The sequence below is a fragment of the Dendrobium catenatum genome, unplaced genomic scaffold (genome assembly GCF_001605985.2).
Source record: "Dendrobium catenatum unplaced genomic scaffold, ASM160598v2 fragScaff_scaffold_1165, whole genome shotgun sequence".
NCBI lineage: Eukaryota > Viridiplantae > Streptophyta > Magnoliopsida > Asparagales > Orchidaceae > Dendrobium > Dendrobium catenatum.
Window position 1 is genome coordinate 690124 of NW_021319627.1, and position 23967 is coordinate 714090.

Below are 23967 nucleotides of genomic sequence, written 5' to 3' on the forward strand. Positions count from 1 at the left end.
TGAATATTTTAATTTTAAAAATTTTTAAAATATTGGGACGAAAAATACAAACAAAAGAGTTATTGCACGTTTTTTCCGATCAAAATTGAATTTTTTATGAATATTTAAGTAAAACAACTTTTAAAAATAATTTAAATAAATAAAAATCTAAAAAAGCTCTCGGCTCGATGCGTGGCACGACGGATTCATCCGCAGTTTTCGGGCAATTATTTGCAATGACTTGCGCATCCATATGCAATGATTGCAATGATTGCAATGGCGGCGCGGGTCGAATCCGTGGCGACTTATCCACGTCATCCAACCCCGGAACCGTTCGATCGCATGCAGTTCGAGCGGAGGGCCTAGATCATGCCACATGGATAGCAGAACCATGAGGCGGAAGTTCGCGGTCAATCCAGACTGCGAAAGAGTCAGATCTCGACCGTCGATCGTAACAGATCTCGTTCCAGGGCATATAAACTCGAACTGAAACCCTAAAACGAAAATAGGCTCGTTCTCGCGATCAGGTAGACCAAATCGTGCGAAATTTTAACCGTACATCCTAACTATGAAGAGCATTCATGGGGGTATAGGCTTTATGTTCTAAAACGATGTAAATAAAAAGTTATTTAAATCTAAGTGTAGTGACCTAGGTTAAGGGTTTTAAAGAAATTTCACCGTTAGATCTTCAAATCTTTGACACGGTTGAGCTTGTATATTGTCCTCATATGTTTCCCTAGTTGAAACCACGATCAATCGAGCTTTGGATTGAATTGATCGAAGCCTTCGACGGATTAAGCCAAACCTCGCCGGGATCTCGCCGTCGGCGACCTTAGCCGCTCGGATTTGACTTGGGAGAGGTGGAAGGAGTTGGAAGGAAGTTTGTCCCCAAATCTCACGAGCTCTGGAGGTTTGGAGAGAGAGAAAATAAAAAACCACCCTCTTCAAAACCTAATTTTTTGCTATTTAAGGCTCTAAGTCTCCAAGGAAAGGCAAGGATTCAATCCATCTATAATCCCTCCCCCTAGCCATGGTTTTTCAGGTTGAAATCAATGGAAGGGAGTTAAATGCAATTAATGGCTCTTAATGGGACTTAATGGGTCATATTTGACCCATTATGACTTGAGTTGACCAAGTCAAGTGTTGACTTGGTCAACCTAGTCAATTAGGTCCATGGAGTCAAGGGATTGAGCCAAGAATGGGTTTGAATAGATGCAAAGTTGATTTGGGCTCTAATGGGTCTAAATGGGTCAAAATGACCCATTAAGGCTTGGATTGACCAAGTCAAAGTTTGACTTGGTCAATTCAGCCTATTTAGACCCATGAAATGATGTGGATGAGTCCAAGGAAGGATTGAAATCAATTTAGAATCCAATTGGGCTTAAATAGGCTAAAGGGGTTAATTTGGGTCAACTCCGGTTGACCTGGTCAACCAGGTTGACCCAGGACCTGGGTCTGGGCTCAACAGACTTGGCTTGACTCCCATAACCCATTGAGATGGGTCCTGGGGTCTAGCCTAGTCAAATTTAACCAGGTTAACTCCTTGACCTAGTCTAGGGCAAAAAATATGTCAACAAGCCCAACTAGCTAAAATCTTACAACTGAAATCAATGAAAGATAAAAGAGAACAATATGCTATAAATCATATAAAGAAATATATGTATCAATGTCTATATTAATTATATTTATTAATTTATCCTTCATAGTTTATCACATCTCAATCCATTACATCATCATTGATAATATCAATAACAGTCAATAACACTAATGTCAATAATAATATTAGTATCATGATCAATAATGTTAAATAATATTAATGATAGTAAATAATATTAGTGTATGTCACAATATCATTATAGTGTTCAAAGCAATGTGTATATCAGTATTTTGATATTCAATGAGTGTATCTTATGAATATCTTGTTCCTGCACTTATGACTCCAAATCAGTTGTACCTTATAACTCTTAATCAATGTACTCCTTATAACTCCACTTGAATCACGTGAATCGGTTGTTGCCTAGACTCCATATAACTTCCAATAAATCTCCATCTCCTTATGACTCTCAATTAGTAAATCATGTGGATTAGTAGGATATCACAGGGAGTTATCATATCATATCTTTGATATCATTCAGTACTTCATTTAAGATGCAATAAAATCATATCAAATCGTTCAAACTATAGTATATCCAAACTTGCACGGTGAAGGCTTATGAAAGATGAAAATAATGTATTTTTTGACAAATTTAGAAGAGATAAGGACGTGGCACGTGTCCTCTAACTGATGATTTCGCTATCAAATGACACTACATATAAATATTTATGAACGAGACCCTCTGACGGGATGGTTTTGCCACTAAAAGACACCTTTAAATTACAGTCATGGTTAAAGTCCGTATGTTCTTCAACGACGTTAAATTTTTTAGTAATGAATTAATATGATATGATTGATAGGGCATAAAGCCCTATGGTAGCAAAGGTAGATTTAATTTTTGTCCTCTTAAACAAATATTCACCCTATGTCTATAATGTACCCTTAGACGAAGCAACTCATCGCTTCCAACAAGGATTCTTTTATCAGGTTGGGTCGACTATCTCCACTAACTAAATAGACTAGGGACCATGATGACCCATGACGACAGAACCATGAGATCTTGATCGGGTTTATCATCATCCTTCCACTATCTGCTTTAAGTGCAAGGTGGTGAATTTCTAAATTTTAAATATTAAATTTCCAAATACCTAAATATATTGCTACTATATGCCAAATATTTGACAATTAGTCATAATAGAAAATTCTCTCTCATTATCGGGAGGATCGGGAGGGGGCAATTAACAATAGGAGCTTGCGCCTATAGAAAACCTGGACTCATATCATAAAGTCCTCGCAAAACATAGGCTAAATCTCAAGGTACTGTCTTATTTAAAATACAAACTATCTTCTAAAAAATTTGTCTCAAAACTTATACGTTAAAACTCCCATCAATGACTCGACAAAAAAATAAATAAAAGGAACCATAGAGAGGTTTTAAAACCTCAACAATTAATCCATCCCCATCATTATCATTTAAATTTTCCTTAAAATACTAAATAATTATACATCTATAAAAAATTAAAAATAGAACGAATTAAAATTATAAACTAATCTTAATATATATATATATATATATATATATATCTTAAATAAGAACTTTCAAATATTCAAAAATCAAAAACACCTAACATGATAATTAAAAATAAAATACATAGTAATGCAATTTGTTACCATAATATTAAAGCAAAATAGAATATTTTAATCTTTAAAAAAAAAATCAAGACACGTGATTAAAATTTTTCCACGCATCAATTAACTTTAACACAAAGTTAGTTGACAAACTTCATTACATACTTATAACACCAATCATAAAATCTCTATTAAACTCACATATCATGTTAAAAATGTGGCTAATTCAAAAGTTTGTAAGACCTATAATTGATCCTCAAATTGGAAGTCAAATATTTAAGTCTTTGTTTCGAACGGCTTTTTTTACGCTTCTTAAAACAGCTTTTCAAACAAAGTCTAAGACTTCATTTGAAACGGTTTTTTACTGCTTCGTAAAACAATTTTTTAGTACAAAAGTTAACATTTTTATACTCAAAAACTACTTTAAGTAGCAGTAAAAATGCCGTCTCAAATGAAACCAATCTCTAATATATATATCAAAAGTATGCAGATATTTTGATTACATCAGTTTATCTAACAAATATAACACGTGAGTTTTCTCGGGCTCCGACCTGAGATGTAATTAACCACATGGGCTTTCACCCATGGGAAACTTGGCTCCACTTCTAATAAAACACATCTGAGCTAATGTATCAGGTGGTGAAAACCTGTGATTGTGATTAGATCGTGTATATTACTACCCATCGGGCTGCGCTGGCGAGAGCCGCTATCCTTAATGGTTAGTCGTATGCACGATCCAATCTATCTCTTACAATTGATCTGTTCGTGTCGAGAGTAAAAGCCTACGATCATTTTGTCCTACGGGATAGTGCAGCCGTACCCTTTGCATTCGGACCCCACGAGCGGTGCTCTTTCGGAGGTCCACAGTAGTGCATGCATCTTATGTATATTATTAAATCAATTAACATATCAATATATTATATATATCATCACGTATGCCAATGAGTCATTATTTCATCAAAAATAAATGTTATGTTCATGTATATTAATTATTATGGATCATATCATATCATAATCATCAATGTATATTAAATATCAATAATCATATGATAGTATCTTGTGTTTATATCTATAATATACAAAATAAGCCTATTAAAATAATCATGTTCCATTAGGGACATTATCTTATTATAATTTATACTAGTGTCGTATATCATTGGAAATCATCATATTTTACATCAATCATATACATAATAGAATGAATGTAGAAATCATGAATAGTTATAAGTAATATTCTTTATATCATCATATCATTTTAGATCATAAATATCATCAAACCTGAACGACTCACGAAGAACATAAATATCAACAGAATATCTGATTATTCAAAAGACTAGTGTTCAACAGTATTAGAAGATCTCATTAAACTATTTACAGAAATCACAAAGAACATAAAGATCGACAGAAGATCTGATTATTCAGGAAATTAGTGTTCAACAGTACAGGCGATCCCATTAAATTATTTACAGAAATCAAGCTGTACAACTTATTAATTGTGGCAAGACATGAAAACAGCAGAAACAAATTTTGAACTTCTACTGCAATCTATTTAATGAAGGTTTGAAGTGAGAATACCAAATGTATTCTCTCCACTGTATGTGACATAAAGAAATCCATCTTCATCTTTCTTTTCTTCATATATTTTTGACATAACAGAACCTAAGGAATTAAAAAAAAAATTATTGATGCCTTTCTGCTAAAACAAACTTCAAATTTTTGATAGAGAAAAACAAAAACCTGTTGGTGGAAGCACGTTATCGACAAATATAAAAATGGCTTTCTCTGCACTCAATTTGATTCTCTTACGAATCACATAAACAAATTGGCCTACTGTCAAGTCTGCAGGAACCAAATATCTGCATATCCAATACGCAACATTGTTTGGTTAAATTAACCTATTTCAAAGAGAAAAAAAAAATAATTTGGATGGGCTTTATTGTACACTATAAATGATATCCAAGAGCCGCACAAATATCAGCATAAATCTAAGGGTAAGAAAACTCATCCTCATGCAAATTCCATGAGATATATACTAACACAAATTTTTTTTTTTTTTTTTTCAAATTAGTAGCTAACCACTACAATGAGAATAATTATCATAAATACATATTGGAGGCTTTAATCTATTTTAGAATTACAAGCACATTAGCGAGGAAGTTATACTGATAGAAATGCTTTCATGCATCTCAAGAAAAAAAGAAGTATTGCTAGATTTGAATTTCTACATTCCCAAGAGAGGAAAACCTCTACTTTGTGGCATTTGATAAACTGATTAGAAACATATAGCATATAACAGATTTAAGGACATGCAAATAGAAAAAATCAGCGGTGTTCATTCATAGCTATACAAGATTATGGATAGAACAATCATGCCATATAGCAACTTTTATTTTCATAAGAAAATCAGCATGTTCTACTTTACTATACCAGCATTTCTACGATTTTGTAAATAATTGATGTATGAATTTAAAAAAAAAAAAAAACATTGAAAGGAACCATAGCCCATTGGTTAGTAGAGAAGATTTTTAAATGCAATTTCTGCTCACTATTCCCACAAAAAATAGAAATCCAAAAACACGTTAATGAGTACAACAAGGACTTACTTTTTCTTGTCAATGTTTGTTATATCACTTCTCTCAGCCTTCTCCACAATTACCTTTAAGAAATAAACATAATTCAATACAACCACCACATAATCATATCAATTACAAACCATAAACCCTTTGAAAATACAACCAAACAATGAAAGCAACAGCCTCATCAATGAGGATAGAGATAAACTAGTAGCAAAAAATCGAGTCAATCAAACCTCATAATCCAATCAACATACTGAAGTAACAGTTCACCAATGCAAAATGATGCCTATTAGCAACAAACAATAAATATAACCACTTCTAAAATAGATATTTTTTTCCTTCCTAGTTTTCAAGATTACTCTTCAGATTATTCTGTTCATGCCAAACACAATCAGCTAATAAACATAATAATAAATCTCAGATGAATTATAATGAATGGTGATAACTTTTAATACATAGAATTAGTTCTAAAGAAACAGATTAAAAGTTTTCTTCATCTAAACAAATAGTATATCAATAACATCAATAGATGAATGGTAAAAAAAACATAAAAACCTCATCTAGGAATTAATATCAAATACAAATTTCATGAGATGTATGTTTAGGCCAAATTTTGCACTAGTTCATCAACTGGAAATAATATTTGACAAGCTGAAATAAAGTCAAACACCATTGCCATGCAGATGGAATAGAGCTTTTAACGACAAGTTCACAGCACAAATCAAAATTAGAATACAAAATTTTTTTGGAAAAGCAAAATAGATAAAAAGTATAACCAAATGAAGCCTAAAATTTTAATAGACAAAGCAGTCCCATCACAGATTTAGCAGAACTATAGAAGATGAAAAAAAAAAATCCACGTTGACTAAGATAATCACCAAATATATTTGAACCAGAAATTTGCCGACCAGATGAAGACAAGCAATCACCCAACAAATAGTTTAAAGCATCTTCTAAACATACATACTTGAACTATCAATATTAAGAAGAACAAAAAAAAACTTGAGCCTGAATCTGCTAGGAAATTCCAAGATTTAAACCGCGCAAAAGAAAATCAATGAAAAATCAAATAGAACATCGTTTCATCCATAAGTCAATATTTTCTAAGGTAACTTATATGAACTAATCTTCATGAACAAAAACGTCCAGAGAAGTAAACCTCACCGGAATTCTATCCGGGTACTTTTCTCTAATTCTAGCAGCCTCGGCTCGTCTCTTCTCTGTACATCACAAAGAGAAGTCATCAATCAAAAGAATGACCGTCCGATCATCCAATTAAAACAAAGGGGACAAAGACGCAAAAAGAAGACGAAGCAGATTATACGAACCAAAGTCATGAACCAGCTTGAACGAACTATTCGCCATCCTTTTTGCAGTTCCCCGCTGCATAAAACATCATTATTCGATTCACATCTCCAAAAACCCGTTACAAAATTCAACGATTTTTAAACAGAAATTAAAAATACAAAATAACAAAAAAAACCCCGCTTTTACTCGACATCAAACACCTGCATCTGACAAAAAGAACTGCAAGCAGATTATAGAGAAGGAACCGAGAAGATCGAATAGAAAGGAAAGGGAAAAAGAAGAAGTCTTGCAGATTAAAACGTACAAAGTAAGAAAGAGGGAAACCTCAAGAGAAGGAAAGAGTGGAAGGGGCGATCGATCCGGAGAGCAAGATTAGGAAGGAGAAGAGAAAGACGATTCCTCAACGCTGTTTTTGCTTCCGGATGAGGGCGTGCGTATATTAAAAGTGTCAAAAAAAGTGAGCTTGAATTAAAATTATTTTAATTAGGATAAAATATTACAGTTGCGTCTGCGTGGTAGGATCACTCAGAACAATAAAAAAAGAAATATTTTTTTATTATTTTTTAATAAATACATTTAATTTCATATATTATATAACTTTTTAGTAAAATTAAATTAATAGCAATATGAGTAAATTATTAAATAAATATACCTAAATTAATAATCAATATAACTATATTATTAGATATTTATAAGTATTATGAATATCTAATCATTTAATTATAATATATTTAAAAATAAGTAAATATATTTAATAATTTAAATTATATATTTTAATTCTATTAAATGTATATATATCAAATATTTGATATAATTTTTTAAAAATTATAATATACTAACTTATTATGAGAAAAATGCTTTTTTATTAATGAAATTTATTAATAATTATTTATTTTATTTAATCCATAATACTAATATTATTATTTGTATTACTTGAATGCATTAATGTGAATAAAGGTCTCAATTTTATTAATTAGTATTAATCTAAAAATTATTTTCATACTTTCAAAAAGCAAGCTAAAATTTGTCATAGCATAAGAAGGATTTAGGCTTAATAATATTTTTAAAATTTTGTATTAATTATTTCCTTTTACTTAATTACAATATCTTTTAGTTTTATTTTTAAAATAGCTATTTTAAAAATTTTAGGCAAAATTTTTTATAAGAAAATGTATAAATAATTATTGCTAGTCATATTTATTTTTTGAAATTTAGTTTTAGATATAATTTCTAGAAATAGTTTTTAATTCATATTTTTATTAAAAATAAGATTACAATTTTTATACGAATATTTTTAACTACAACAATAACCACGTAATCCTTATAAAAATGCAATTTTAAATTAAAAGAAAAAGTAAAAATAAAGGAAATTTATCTATTTTTTAAAATGTGATTAATAATGTGATCGTTAATCACAATATTATAAAATATATAACAAACTATAAACTTTTCTACTGCGTCTAACAGTAATAAATTTAAACATTTTTTTTAAATAAGAAAACATTTATAAGAGATCTTTATTATTATTAAATAGTATTATTATATTTAAAAGAAAATTTTTCTTATTTTCATGGAATATGTTTAAATTTTTTATAATTAGACTAACAATGGTCCAGACCTAATAATCATAAATTTAATTTGAAAATATTGTATTATGGTTTAGGGATGACAATATTTGACACGGCCCGAAAAATTGACCCCAACCTGACCCAAAAATTTCGGGTTATGGTCAAACCATTTCGCAAACGGGTCGACTTTAGGTTCCAAAATTCGACCCGCAAGCCCTAACCAGCAGAGGCCTTAGGTTTCCTTTTCCTCTTCTCCAGCGGTCCCCGCTCTGTGATTCGCGATGGCTTCAACGACGTTCCTTCGAGGCTTCAACCATTCGACGACTTCTTCACCGCTTTCGATGACATTCCTTCCTGTGGGCTCAGAAGTCACGACAGTTTGCCATTCTTCAGTCGAATCGGAAGTCACGACAGCTTGTTATTCCTTCTTATCGCCTCAGAAGTCACAACAGCTCGTCGTTCTTCACCTCCTTCGACGACGGTCTTTCTTGTCATTTCATGTCGGGTCAGGTCAACTCGAAAACCTGAAGGGTCGGGTTCGAGTTGTGTCAACCAATGGCGGATCAATGTCGGGTTCAAACTAAACTCGACCCACAACTCAATTTTTACACCCCTATTATCGTTGAGCTACATGATGCTTAGTGTAAATTATAATGTTGATATATTATAAAAAAATTCAAAATTAAATTCAAGACCATCAGAATTCTGATTTTAGAAAATTTATAGCTGAACTGAAGGTCTCAACAAGATGAACCAAAAAGTGGTCTAATCCAAGTTTGAATGAGACCAGATCAAGTACTTAAAGCATAATTGAAACTTCATACCATTAATTAGATGACCAAATGATATCCAAATCTTGAATGCTTATAGTCTCTTAGAGCATCTCGACAAGATGGATCCATAAACTCAGTACCTCTTAATTCTAACATCATTATTGCACTTAAATATTGAAAGAACGGTCTATGATCGATGGAATCAATAAGAGTAGTCAATAGATAGTTTCAAATTTTAGCTATATTTACGATGCATTCCCTCTCTAAAATCTAAAAATAGCCACTCTTTACATGGAAGAGGGACATGGAGTTTAAGCTTGGACTTCGGATTCAAGAGAGCTTAGAGGCTCTAAAAAGCTTCATGCTCTACTCAAGCATCATTGTCGAGTCATCCTCGGGCTACCACTATCAGACCATCGTCAAACCACCACTATTGGATTATTTCTAGACTGCAATCATCAAAACATTGTATGATAACCACTATCAGAACAAAACCATCAACATTATATTATTGCTTAATCACCGCCCTCAAGCCCACCATAGAATGTGGTCAATGAAACACCACCCAACTGTCACTATTGGCACTAAACCATCGTTGTTGGAACACATCCCAGCCACTGCCATCGGAACATTGCCCTACCGATGCTTTAGAATACCGCATGATCGCCACCATATGAACACTACCTGATTGTCATTGTCACAATAATGTGACCAAACTACAATACTCCAAACAATGTTGCCTGACTATGGTCCTCTACTCACAATTGTCCAATGACAATCTTCTAGCCACCGTCACCTAACTATGGTCATTCAACAACTGTCGCCCAATTATGATCATCTAACTATCATTGCCTTATTGAAACTTATGAGCCAGACATATTATTTTGATAATTTTAAAGATTATTAGTTAGATCATATATCATTCTCTGTAATATATATTTGTTATTTTTGTGATAAACTTAAATTTCATGTACACCATACAATAAGCCAAGCCAATGAAGAGAACTAAGGAAATTGTATCATTGTGTCCAATAAAAACTTGTAATAATAGCCAACATTTTTTATTTTTTGAGTCTTTGTGTATTTAGGTGTATGTTAGAAAGAGAACCAAGCACATACTCATGAGTGGAAATGAAAATTGAACATTTGGTTTTTCTGTTAAATTGTAATGCACAATCCATTACTTTAGAAAATAAATCAAGTATTTAATAAAATTAATAGAATTAAAATTCAACATAATTAATCATATTGTACAACATTGATAGTAAGGTTATCTTGATAAATATCCACTCTTGAATTTGAGTTTTCAAATTTAGATAAATTTAACTTTTAAAATTTGACCTGTCGTATTATACAAACATATTTATAATATATGATTATTAATGAATGTTGCCTAATTTAGATCAATAATTAAGCAATCAAATCAGGATCAGATCATGATTAGCATTATAATGTATGATCTAAATCATCCATTTTGATCTAATAGAATATTTGGCAGAGAAACCATGGTTCATCTAGGATGATTCCTAATCAAATTTAATTGATCATGATGTACGATTCATATCATACAATCTGATTTAGCGTAACTCAAAAATTTATACCAAACTAATTATATAATATAATCCACACTTTATACTATAAGATCACTCAACTAAAATTGAAAATTAGGGCTTCCTTTAAATAGCCCATTATGATTCTTTTCATAACAAATGTGTGTGAGCCAAGTGAGTAACCAGAGCCATTTTTCCCTAAGAGAGAATTCTTTGGAGAGGAAGAGATGTTTCTCCTTGCTTGAAAGAGTTGTGATCTAATCCACTTCAGAGAGAGAAGGTGAGTTTCACAAGTTGTTCCCTAGGGAGTCAAGGGTTATATGAGGGACTTAACATGGTTGTCCTCATCAGCTTGCACCTTGGTCCTGTAGATTATGGTTTTTTGGAGCTCTTGGGAAGAAGTCTTGGGTGTAAGACTTGTAACTAGCCAAGGAGGCTAGGGAAGCAACATCCCCAGCGTTGTGAGGAGAAAAAGGAGGGAGCAGCATTAATGCCATTATGAGGAACAAAATGAGGGAGTCTAAGCTATTTGGGTGTAAGAGCTTGGAAAGTTATTCTTTACTTGCAAATAGAAAAGATCCTCTCTACCTTACTAATGCAAAGGAGTGTTTACTAATGAAATTCCCACTGAGAAGGATCTTTTGAGAGTAGACATATGTCACTCCCTAAAATCTAAATTAGAATAATCGTGCATCTCTCTATTATTTCAATTAACTATTAGAGCTTATAAATTACATTAAAAATATATAAATAGCAAAAAGATATAAATATATTTCTATAATCAAAATTTACACCCTGACCCAAAGTCTAAAATGACATATACAATAGCCATAATATGCAACTAGCAACAGTACATTACTACAAATGCATCATGACTATGAAAGAATAAAAGAAAGATCGACATATGCTAAAAAAAATTTCAACCTGCATCCCAAAATAATCTCAATCAATAAAATCCTCACCTTTTTTCCTAAAAACATGTAAAAATCATATAATTAGCACATAACTCAGCAAGTAACAAATATTTATAACTGAAGTCAATGCATCAAATAGAAATAGTAAACATATAAATGTAGGAACATGTAACAGTCAATACATCATATAATTCATATACAGACTTATCATATCATATCAATCATATCCTCATTACATATTACATATTCATATCAGTACCCTTTAATCCTATATCTTGTATACTCATTAGTATGCATGTAATATGTCAAATGAACAATAACCATATGTATGTCATATATCTTATTTCCATATTCAGTACCTTAGCATATGATCATTTTGCCCTTAATATTTTTCTACTCATTTTATATAAAATAACATATATAAAAAATTGACCAGTAAAATTTTCATAAATACCAAGTCAAAATGTTTAGAATAATGACATTTATCGCATACAAAAGTTACATGGTGAAAGTTCCTGATAATGGGAAAGATAACATTTTTATTACTTTCAGAAGGGAGAAATATACCAAAATCAAAATTACTGAAAATAGAAGTATAGTAGAGGTCACTTATAATTATCAAAATCCTTTTTTATTAAGAGTTACGGATAAAAAAGATCCAGTGAGCTTTCTCTCTCTTCTCTCTATCATCTCTTCTTCTTCTCTTTCTTTCCTTCCCTTGCATGCAAGCAATGGAATTAGGGGGTATGGGGTAGTGGCGAGGGAAATTTCTATTTAATATATTAAAAGCCTAATTCAATGCCAACACCATGGAACCAAACTTTATAGCGCTTCATGTTGATCCTAGAGTTACTATAAAATAGAGCCTTTAATGTCGTGATGGAATTTCATAACATAGCAGCTCTGTTGCATCGTTGCGCATGCCAACCCAGTGTCGCTACACTGTTTGCTGGATCTAGATTTTTTATATTTCAAATAATCTAATCTTAAAAATTTTAGGATATTACAATCTAACCACCTTAAAAAAATATCATCCTTGATATATCTACTACAGAATAAAATTGATTATTGATCACATCAATCATTAATCAAATTACATATTCACTCAGTAATATGTATGAGTGTGAGCTAAGTAGACAATCATATGATATATTGTATTTCAATAAAATAATAAAATTACATAACAACATTCAATAAAAAATCATATCGATCAGTAGAACTATCAGGCACTTAATCATGTGATCTCTCTTGTAGGAGTTGAGGTTTAGTATAACTACCACTCACAGATGCTAGGCTAGTCTGAACAAAGCTTGTTTAATATCTAGGTAATGGAAAATGCATCATCTTATGCCCATGACTTTCATACTTGAAGTCCTGTCACTCTAAATATTGTCCTACATGCCTTCTATGCTAGACAAATTATATTGGGCTTTTAGTATGTGCTTTCATTTCTTTTTCTTACTGCATTCACCTATTTTCTTAATTGGTGGAGGTTTCCATTCAGAAGTTCTTTCCTTAGACTACTAAATAAATCTTTTATTAATCGTCTATGCAATCATATAAACAAATTTTAATATACCCTTCGGTGTAATTGAAGCTACTCTTGAATCTTGTTCAATCAGAATTTCTTTTTCATTTGGATTCATCTTCTTGTGCCTAATTGGTAATGCATATTCAATTATATATGTTAAGTATATATAGCATACATATACTTGTATGCATTTTCATGAATGCAAGAATGAAACTCAATACTCTTATACACTACCCTATATATAATCATTCTAATAGCTCTGGGTATAGTTCAATTCTTCCAACAACCATTACTTTGATACCACTTTTGTTATACTCCAGAATCTAAATCAAAAGAATTGCACATATACCTATCATTTTAATTAAAAACCAAAGCTTAAAACTTGCATTTAGGTAAAATAAATAGTGGAAAATATAAATACATTTTATAGTCAAAATTTACACCCTCACTAAGACTTTGTTTGGGATGGCTTTTTCATTGCTTCTTAAAATAGAATTTAAGTACAAAATTAATTTTTTTTGTACTAAACTCCTTTTTAAGAAGCAATAAAAAAGCCGTCACAAACAAAGCCTAAGAGTCCAAAATGACATACAATAGTTATGATATACAACTAGCAATAGTACATCACTATAAATACATCATAACTATAAAAGAACAAATGAAAGACTTATAGATGTAGAAAGAAACTCGAGCCCACAGCCTAGAACAATTTTAATTTATATAATCTTTACCCTTGTTTGAAAATATGTAAAAGCCACAAATGAGCACATAACCCGTCAAAGTAACCAATATCTATAATAGAAGTAAATGTATCAAATAGAAGCCATAACACATATAACTCTAGAAACATGTAGTAGTCAATACATCATGTAATTATTATATAGTCTTATCACATTATGTCAGTCGTATCCTCATTACATGTTAAATATTCATATTAGTACCCTTTTAGCCTAACTACATGTCAATCATATGTTCAATCAATTAATCACTATATATCTTATCTCACTTATCACCAATCTTCTCAGTTGTTAGGCTTATTAGTTATAAATCATCAATTACATTTGTCATCGATCTATCTATCTTATTTTTCCATTAGTCATATTTATCATCTATCATTTATCATATCTAACATCTATCATATATGTCCTTGGTCATATATATCATATGTCATATTTATCATCTTCATATCTATCGTTGGTCATATCAACCATCAGTCTTATCATATCAGTCATCAATCTTATCAATTATCAGTAATTTCATCAGTCATACATTACTCATCAGTTTTCTCAATCATATTAGTACCAATTCTATCCATCTCATATAGCATATCGAATTATTCATTTTACTTGCACATGCACACATTCCATATTATGTATATAAAAATAATATGGATTATGTGTAATTATCAGTATGCATGTATTATGCCAAAATATATGTTATGGTAAATTAATAATAACCATATATGTGTCATGTATCTCATACTCATATTTAGTGCCTTAGAACTTGATCATTTTGCACTTAATTTTTTTTACTCATTTTAGATAAAATAACATACATACAAAACTAATAGACGAAATTTTCATGTAAATCAAATAATATATTCATAATAAAGATATCTAACACATATAAAAAATTGCATGAATAAAGTTCACAAGAATGAGAGATATCATATTTTATCTCTTTTAGGGGAAGACTATACCAAACTCAAAATTATTAAAAATGAAGTAGAGTATATATCACTTATAATGATCAAAATACTTTTTGTAACATGAGCGACATATAAAGAAGCCTTGGAGAGCTTTCTCTCTCCCTTCTCCTCTCCTTCTCCTTTCTTTTCTTCCCCAACAAGCAATAGAAAACCTTATTCATGGCGCCAAACTTCCTAGTGTCACTATGTTACATGTCAATCCTGGAGTTATTATGGGATAAAGCCTTCAACACTATGATGGAATTTACTGGCACCACAGTGCTGCCTGCTAGATCTAAATTTTTTATATTTCAAATAATCTCTTTTTAAAAATTTTGGATTATTACAACATAGGTCACGTTAACCTAACAACCATAAAATCTCAATTTGCATTTTTTTGCACTTTATTTATTTTAAATTATATATATGAGAATTGCGGTTTTAAACTATTATGATTGCATTCAAGAAATATTCTTGAAACAAATCTTTCATTAGTTTTTTTTAATCAAAATATATATTTTGAATTACTTTTAAATTAATTTAAAAAAATAGCTCTCAAAAATAAAAATAAAAACATTTATTTTTGGTAGTTTCCTCTCTAAATAATAATATTATTTTCAAATCACTTTCCACTACATTTTTTTTGCTCTTTAATTTAATTTTTTAATTATCAATTCAACCTGTACCCCCTCCTGTTGATTGTGTCATAACATTTTCATGATTGATTATTGTCCTCCAACCTCCATCACCTAACTATGGTCATCCAACCACATTCGTCCAATTGTAGTCCTTTGACCACCATTAGCCGACTACGATCCTTCAACCTCCATCACTCAACTATGGTCCTCTGACCACTATTAGCTTAAACATGTGTTACTTGAATATGGTTCTCCACACATAATCACCAGAATACAATCATCTGGCCATCATCGTTTGACTACTATCATTTAATAATTGTTGTCTCACTAAAGTCCTAACACATTGACCCAATTATGGTCCTCTAAATAATGTTTCCTGACTACAATTATTGGACCTCTGGCCATTGTCACCCAATTATAATACTCTGACCACCATCGCATGAACAATTATTGAACTACCATCACTTAACTATCATCCTCTGCTCACTATCACCTAAGTATGATCATTTGTCCTCCATCGTTCAATTACAATTCTTCAATCATGTCATCTAACTATGATCTTCCATCCTTCAACTTTAGTCATCAACCACTAACACACAACTATGATCCTCTGACCTCTATTATTCAAAGATCATCCTCTAACCACCGTCTCTCGACTACATACCTGTAATCAAAGGGTGGGTTTAATGGTGATAGTTTGATATCAATGGTTGAATGATGGTAGTCGAAGGTTAACAATCGAATAGTGGTTATAAGGTAAAGGGTCGACAGTGGCGTTCAGATTATGGTGGTCAAATAACAACAGGGTGTATAAAGGTGTGGATTACATATTGATGGTCTAATGGCAATGGTCTACATTGTTGGTTCGACAAAGGTGGTCAAGTGTTAATAGTGGAATGGTGGTCAAAACACGAAGGTTTGATAGTGGGATTCAGATGATGGTGCTTAAATTACAACTATGTGTCTAGCAATACTAATTAAATATTAAAGGTTTGATGAAAATGGTTGTCAATGATGGTTTAATATTAAAGCTCTTGACCTCCATCCTCAAGACAACCACAGGATGTAGATTATAGAACACCACCCAATCATCACCATTGGAACATAGCTCGATCTTCGCCATCGAAACATATTCCTACCACCAATATTAGAACACGGCATAATCTTTTCCATGTGAACACTACCTAACTGCCATCATCACAAGGGTGTCACTTAATAGCCTAATTTCTATTTTTTAGAATTTGATGTATGGGTGCTACAGTATCGGGATTTGCAACACCCCAGCTTTAAGCTCTTAATAAATGGAGAAAATGGTGGATTCGAGTTTGTGCCATAGCATCGGGCAGCACCATTGTGGTGTGAAGTGTCATGTAGAGAGAATCTGAAAAAACTTTTAGGAGCGTAGCGATGCTAGAGGGTTGAGCATCATGGCACTAGGTTAAGTTAGTGGTTTTTGAATATTAAAATATCTAAATTCATTTCATTAACTCAATATCTCAATCATCCCTCCATCATTTTACTAAAGAGGAGAGAGAAAGTTCATCTCGGATCATTTTCATCAGTTGTTATAGTTTAAAAAGTGTTCTAATCATGATAGATAACCTGAATCATATTTTTATTTTATTTATTTTAATTTTTTAAATTTTATCTTTTAAACTTGATTAAAATGTAGCATCTCTCATTTTAGAAATTTTCTACCATATAACTTTTAATATGTAATAAATATCATCATTCTGAGCATTTTGACTGGTTAATATTAAAATTTTACTCGATGATTTTACTTATATGTCATTTTAAATGAAAAAAAGTTATATAATATTAATTATAAAATGATTTGGAATCAATGTACTACATTTTGAAAAGAAATATGTTATATACATATATTTATTGTTTATTTGGCAAAATATGTATTTTTTTATGGACTGCATGACTACTAATAAGTATATTAGAAATTGTATTTGATTATATGTGATGTTGGCTACTATAATTTATATGATATAAAATGTGTGTAAAATTAAGAAAGGCTAGCTAGGAATGTTTGACTGATTCAAGTTGACTAAAGACATGTTACCATATACAATAAGGTGGACCAATGAGTATTCCTTTAAATAAGATTTATGATGTAATTCTAAGTAATATGAAAAATGGAGATATAAGAAACGTGATTGAGAATGATATGCTGACAGGCGAAAAGTGGTGGCTTCCTACATGAAAGCCACCTAGCTGATAACTTTTGATATATAATATGAGATTGATTCCTGAAAATAAGATTGATATAATTGATAATGGTTTCTAGGGATTTCTTATAAGATCAGATACAAGAAAAATGACACATATAGTTGGATATCCAATCTTGCTTTTACTGTTTATATATATATTATCATACTTGATATATTGCATAAATGACATAATATGATATGACATGTATATGATATAGGACATGATTGATACATGCAAGTGATATAGCTGGTGAGATTGATACAATGGCACATGATTCACATAAACTATAAGACAAGCATGATACACAATGCATATAATATTGATATTATAAAACATGCATACACATACGACACTACAAATAAGTCTGCTATTATTGATAAGACTAATACCTTGAATAATATATTTGATAAGAATATGATATACATGCATAAAATAGATATTGTATGACATGCATATGATAAAGACAAGTATATTAATTTCATAGAGTAATATAGGGGTGTAAAAATGGGTATTCGGGTCAAATCGGGTCAAACCAAGAATTGACCCATATCTAATTTAGCTAACCCAAACTTGACTCATTTTGGTAAATGGGTCCAAAAGTGAAACCCAAACCCGACCCATATGGATTACCGAGTTGAACCGACCTAACCCGCGTGGCCGAGTGTTTGTGAGCTGGCGAGACTTGAGATCATACTTCTAGGGTGAACGCAGGCACAGGGGATGATGCAGGCCTGGGCTTTTGTGCGCGAGAGTACAGGCACAAACAAGGGTAAGTATATAGGTGCAAGTTCTGGGAGCGGGCGCGAGCACAGACCATAAAGCGCACACGTGAGCTTGGTGAAAACCTCTATGAGTGCAAATACAACTTGGGTCAGTTTTCGATTAATTTTAGATTTTAAGGCCAACCCGAACTTGACCTAATTTTAGAAATGGTTAGTATCTTAAACCCAAACCTAACCCGTTTGGCAAATAGGTTGACCCGAACCTATAATTTTTTTAGTTAGGTTCGAGTTGGGTCAAGTATTGATACTGCTAGAGTAATGAATAAACTATTTTATAACTCATATGCATAAGAATTATATAACCTACTAGTCCTTTATATGGTATTGATCACTGCTCATAAGATATATAATTGTACTCATTTTATTGCTTATATGACATGTCACTGATCACATTGACTGTTATCTTTTTTTTTATAGTTATATGTTTATATTGATGTCAATTTAATGATTCATGCATATTATTTTCACTGTTTTGTATTGATTGGAATTATAGGCTCTGATAACCTACATAGTTATTCATTCACTTTGTGATTTTTATATGTTTTCAAGAATTGGTCAGGACCTAATGGAGTGAGATAGATCAGACTTTCCCAAGTTTTCAATTATTATTTTTTTTATTTTTAGTTTATTCATTTGTGGTCAGGAGTTTAGAATGATAAACTAATGTATTGATTAACCTCCTAACTATTGCATATAAATTTTGTAAAAGGAATGAAATTAAATAAGTATTTTGATGAATATGATTTATAGTTGCTTCCTCTTAACTAATTTATATTAATGGATTATTAGAAACTCTAGTCGATTAATTATGAGATAGAATAAATAATTCTTTTAAATTTTGATTTTTGGGCATTACATGTCGCCCGACTATGATCCTGCACTCATAATCTCTCGATTACAATCTTTCGATCACTATCCCTTGACTATTATCCTTTATCAATCGTCATCTGACTATGGTCCTCCAATTACCATCTCTTGACCTATATCAGCTAATTATAGTCCTTCGACCATTATCACCCAATTGTGGTCCTCTGACCCTATAACCCGACTATGATACTTCAACATCCATCACTCAATTATGGTCCTCCAACTAATACTTCGATAAGTGTTACACGACTATGGTCTCCCACTCATAATCGCCCAACTATAGTCATCTGACTACGATTACTCAAATATGATCCTTCGGTAACTGTCACTTAACTATAATCTTCTGACCAATTTTTCTCAACTATGATCCTCCAATTTCTGACCATTCTTGCCCAACTATGATCTTTTGACAACCATCACAAGTCCAATCCTCTAACTACAATCACTCGACAATAGTAATTTGGCCTTCTTCGCCCGACTACCATCCTTTGTCTTCCATCATCTGACTATAATACTTCAACAATGTCATTCGACTATGTCCTCTATCACTCAAACATAGCCATCTGAACACTATCCCATAACTACAATCCTCCAACCAATATTGCCCGACCACCATCACTCAGCTTCAGACCTTGAATCAGGGTGGGTTTGATGGTGATAATTTGACATCAAAGATTGGATAATGGTGGTTAAACATCAATAATCGAATGGTGGTCAAAAGGAAATGTTTCGATGGTGGCGTTCAAACAATGGTGGTCAAATTGAGGCAAGGTGGTCTAATAGTGCTAATTAAATGTTGATGGCCTGGTCGCAGTTATCTAATGTGACTGCTTAATGTTAGAGCTCTTTCCAATTCTCCTCCTCCCCCCCCTCCCCCCCAACTCAGTGTTTAACGAAACGCAGCTCATCTTGATTTGTTGATTGAAAATTTTGACTATCAACTAAGAAGATTTGAATTTAAAGCCTACAGTATAATATGTGTGAGTTTATCTTAATGATGTGCAACAACAACAAGTCAATCATATTTTACTTTGTAAGAACAAACGAAAAAAAATCACATCAGCAGATTAATTGCATTTTTGAATTTACATTAAAATTAATACCATATATTACTCTAAAGACTATATTATTCTCAATATAAATGTAAAAATACTAAAAATTATTCTGCAATAAATTTAATCAAAACATTATTATGCATGTTTTTTCCTGAACCAATAATTGTCATAAGCTCTTCTGAAAAAACACAATCATGATTCTCATTCAGGCCAATGCATACGCTAAACTGAGGTTTCGTTTGGGACAACTTTCTTACTGATTTATAAAGCATTTTTTTAGTACAAAAATTTTTATTTCAATAATTTTTGTGCTAAAAATTTATTTTAAAAAACAATAAGAAAATTATCACAAACAAAATCTGAGTGTTTAATTCAACTACTATCACATGATAAGCACCTGAAGTTGTTGAAGCTAATTAGAAAATAAAAAGAAAGATAGCCATAGAGCTCACATCATTGTATGTTTTCCATACAGAAAGTGTTTGATGCTAAGAACATGGTGAACATACCAAATCACACAGGAACAACCAGCTATACAAAACTTTCATATTAGGTGAGAAAATCCAATTTTAGGCAAGGTTTTTTTTTTTTTTTTTAGATCATTGGTCAATTAAGACAAACTCACACACACATCATATATATAAGACTCGAACCCTAAACCTCTCGGTTGATAGCCAAAACTTCCAACCAACAGATCAAAATGAGTTGCATTTTTCAGGCCGATTTAATACCAAATCTATATTAACTAACTCAAAACCAACTCTAACCACACCAGCTCAAATCCTCTCAATTTTAACCAGGCTCAAAATTGAATTAAACAGGCTCAATTTATTATTACTTTTTTCCTCCCTTTCTTTAACTGTTTCTAAATATTTAATGTGCATATATAAATACTTATAATACACAATACTTACATACATAGAATATTTTAAATTTCGAAAATATATATACTGTTAAGTTTGACTATACTCTGAATTGGACCAAGCAGAAAATATGGCTCATGAGTCACTCGTTGAGCTTACTTCGAGCTCGATCCAAGCACAAAAGTTAATTTAATCTTCTACTTTCAAACTTTGAATTAAAATCTTAACCTTTGTTCCAAGCCAGCGTGCTTCAACGTATAGGCTTCACTGCAGAAAAGAAAAGAATTCATGCAAACGCAAACTGCTTGCTTTCTTTTTTTTGTCAATCACTATATGCTTGCAGGGTGGCAACAAAAATGCCCAGTTTGAACCTTCTGTCTGTTTCCAGACTCTGCTTATAATTGCTGGAGAGATTATTCTGTGCAGACGTTGAATGTAATTCACCGTCCAGAGATCAATCAGAATGCGTTACATCAGCAATACTGAGCAGGGTACTGAGCCGCGGTACTGAGCAAGGAGTGACATGACGCATTCTAGTTGATCTCTTGATAGCGTTCGGCGTCCGCAGAATAATTTCACCAACTGCTAGGGTATTTCGAAAGCTTGAATATTCTGCTTTTGATTTGGAATGGAAAGGGAAGCTGTATACCAAATTTTATGATCTGAATTGGAAGAGCGTTTAAGTACCAGAAGAAGAATTATATAAACTTGAATATGATGCACAATAGTGTTCTTGAAGCAGAAAACACATCAACAACAAATAATAATAATAATAATCAGCACAAATGCAACCAAATTACACGTATTTAATTAAAGGCAAGAATGTTTCTGCACATTTTTCAATGTATCAAATATTTGGCGAAGACTCTACAACAATACTATACATGGCCCGATTATAGATAAACATATCTTAAAAGGAAAATATATGGTAGGAGTAAAATGATTAGAAAAAGAATTTTATTAAGGTGTAATCAGGAACCTATTAACAGGCAAGCCCATCCTATCTCAACTGCATATAAACATACAAAGCTCAAATATATGTACCTACTTGTGAGCGTTCACGATTACATCATAAGAAGATTATTCACGGTAATATTGATGTTGTTGGTCCGTAATAGATCCTGAGAACATCAAAGAAAGCACAAAATAGATCCAAGTGAAGTTTCCAAAACTGGATCAAAAGGAAAAGCATTAAAACTTTTTTAAACTTACCTGAATAATTAGTTCATCGGGCATGTGCGGTAGAACCTCTCTTACTCTATCTACCATGGCAAGCAGGTCTGAAGGCGGTGTGGTGTTTCTAAATCTAAGGCCAGAGACATTCCTGTTATGATTCAGAGAAGGTTGAGAAGGAGAGGAGCCTGAAGCATGGAGACTCGGCCATAAGTTCCAAGCTGAAGCATCTGGAGAAGACCTATGGGCATAATTTTCACTAACAGATGCTAACTGCCTCATCATCATTTGCACTCCAGTTAGCCCGACAGATCTAATTGCACTGGATGTGCTGGCATCATCCATTCTGGAATTTGACCAAGGAGACGCCCAGCTAGAATCAAGGCTTACTCTGCTGTAGTAGAAAAAATGGGGAGTAAGATAATTAGGCATGAAAAATAAGCTAATATTAATGCATAAATGACCCAGGCCAGTACTTTCTACAGTGTAAATTAGAAAAATATATGGGCAAAATATGAGGTCTGACCATTCAAACAAGCAGAAATAAGAACCCAAGGACTAGCCAGTCACAATGCAAATATTTGGAAGTGATTGGTGTTAGGATAGTGATGAAATTTAGAGTGAACTCAAATTAAACCAACGAAAGAAAACACCAGAGATTAAAATTCGAAAACACGTTTGCATGGTTATGTGAGATTCAACTGCGTCCATGACTACACCAGTTATCAAATATTCCACTTAAATTTTTAAAAGAGTACATCAAACATTTCGTTTGATACAAATTTAAGACAAGAATAAAGATGTCACTTTCTCTCTCTCAATGATAAAGAGAGATCACTTCCACCTATTGTGAAAAAGAGAGCTGAATGTGGAGAAAAATATGCTAAAAATGTTGCAATTACCATCTTCCTTTCTCAGTTGGAAGAGCTACTTTCTTCGCTCCCTTCTTTATTGAAAGAGCATCTTTTTATAATAGTTGAAAGCTTAAAACCCTCACCTCTCTCTCTCTACCCATCTTTATATTCTTGTAGTTGTAAGATGCTTCTACACAATGCAATCATCTCCTTATATAGTGCTTAGAATTGATAGGTAGCAAGTTTGAATTTATTAGGTGGATGATGGTAAGTATTCTAATGTAAATGTTAGATAGGAGATGATAGACAATAAATTTGTAAAGGGTGGCAGGTAAAAAATTGTATGAGTTAGATAAGGAAATTTATCTTCATAATTTACCAAATCTCTCACGTATCAACTTTTTAT

At 32.1% G+C, this 23967-nt stretch overlaps 2 protein-coding genes across 5 annotated transcripts in view; both read right to left on the bottom strand.

Moving 5' to 3' along the window:
- Positions 1 to 4547: 4547 nt before the first annotated feature.
- On the bottom strand, positions 4548 to 7567 carry LOC110111287 (autophagy-related protein 8f-like). 2 transcript variants are annotated; one of them, XM_020843083.2, is made up of 6 exons: positions 7411 to 7567; positions 7107 to 7161; positions 6943 to 6998; positions 5806 to 5858; positions 4940 to 5058; positions 4548 to 4861 (listed from the first exon to the last, which is right to left on the bottom strand). In XM_020843083.2, exons 2-6 carry the CDS (start codon positions 7141 to 7143, stop codon positions 4752 to 4754), a joined length of 375 nt encoding a protein of 124 aa, XP_020698742.1. In that variant the 5' UTR covers positions 7144 to 7161; positions 7411 to 7567; the 3' UTR covers positions 4548 to 4751. The 2 variants fall into 2 exon arrangements, with proteins under 2 accessions (XP_020698742.1, XP_020698743.1); XM_020843084.2 differs by having other exon boundaries at positions 7391 to 7533.
- Positions 7568 to 22295: 14728 nt separating this feature from the next.
- The window catches only part of LOC110111279 (E3 ubiquitin protein ligase RIN2), a 60553-nt gene continuing 58881 nt past the window's right edge, over positions 22296 to 23967 (bottom strand). For 2 of the 3 annotated variants that reach the window (XM_020843073.2, XM_020843071.2), the window contains 2 exons: positions 22747 to 23101; positions 22321 to 22655 (listed from right to left, as the gene is read on the bottom strand). In XM_020843073.2, coding sequence (XP_020698732.1) covers positions 22599 to 22655; positions 22747 to 23101 — 412 coding nt within the window. In that variant the 3' untranslated portion in view covers positions 22321 to 22598. Of the gene's footprint in view, positions 22656 to 22746; positions 23102 to 23967 lie in introns of all 3 variants that reach the window. The other variant, XM_020843074.2, reaches the window with a different exon arrangement.

Bases quoted from the DNA above. Each gene is read 5' to 3' on its own strand.
- LOC110111287 (XM_020843083.2), bottom strand. From the start codon at position 7,143: ATGGCGAATAGTTCGTTCAAGCTGGTTCATGACTTTG. The intron at 6,999-7,106 runs GTTCGTATAATC...TGTGATGTACAG, and splicing joins CAAGCTGGTTCATGACTTTG to AGAAGAGACGAGCCGAGGCT. The intron at 5,859-6,942 runs GTGAGGTTTACT...TATTTCTTAAAG, and splicing joins AGTACCCGGATAGAATTCCG to GTAATTGTGGAGAAGGCTGA.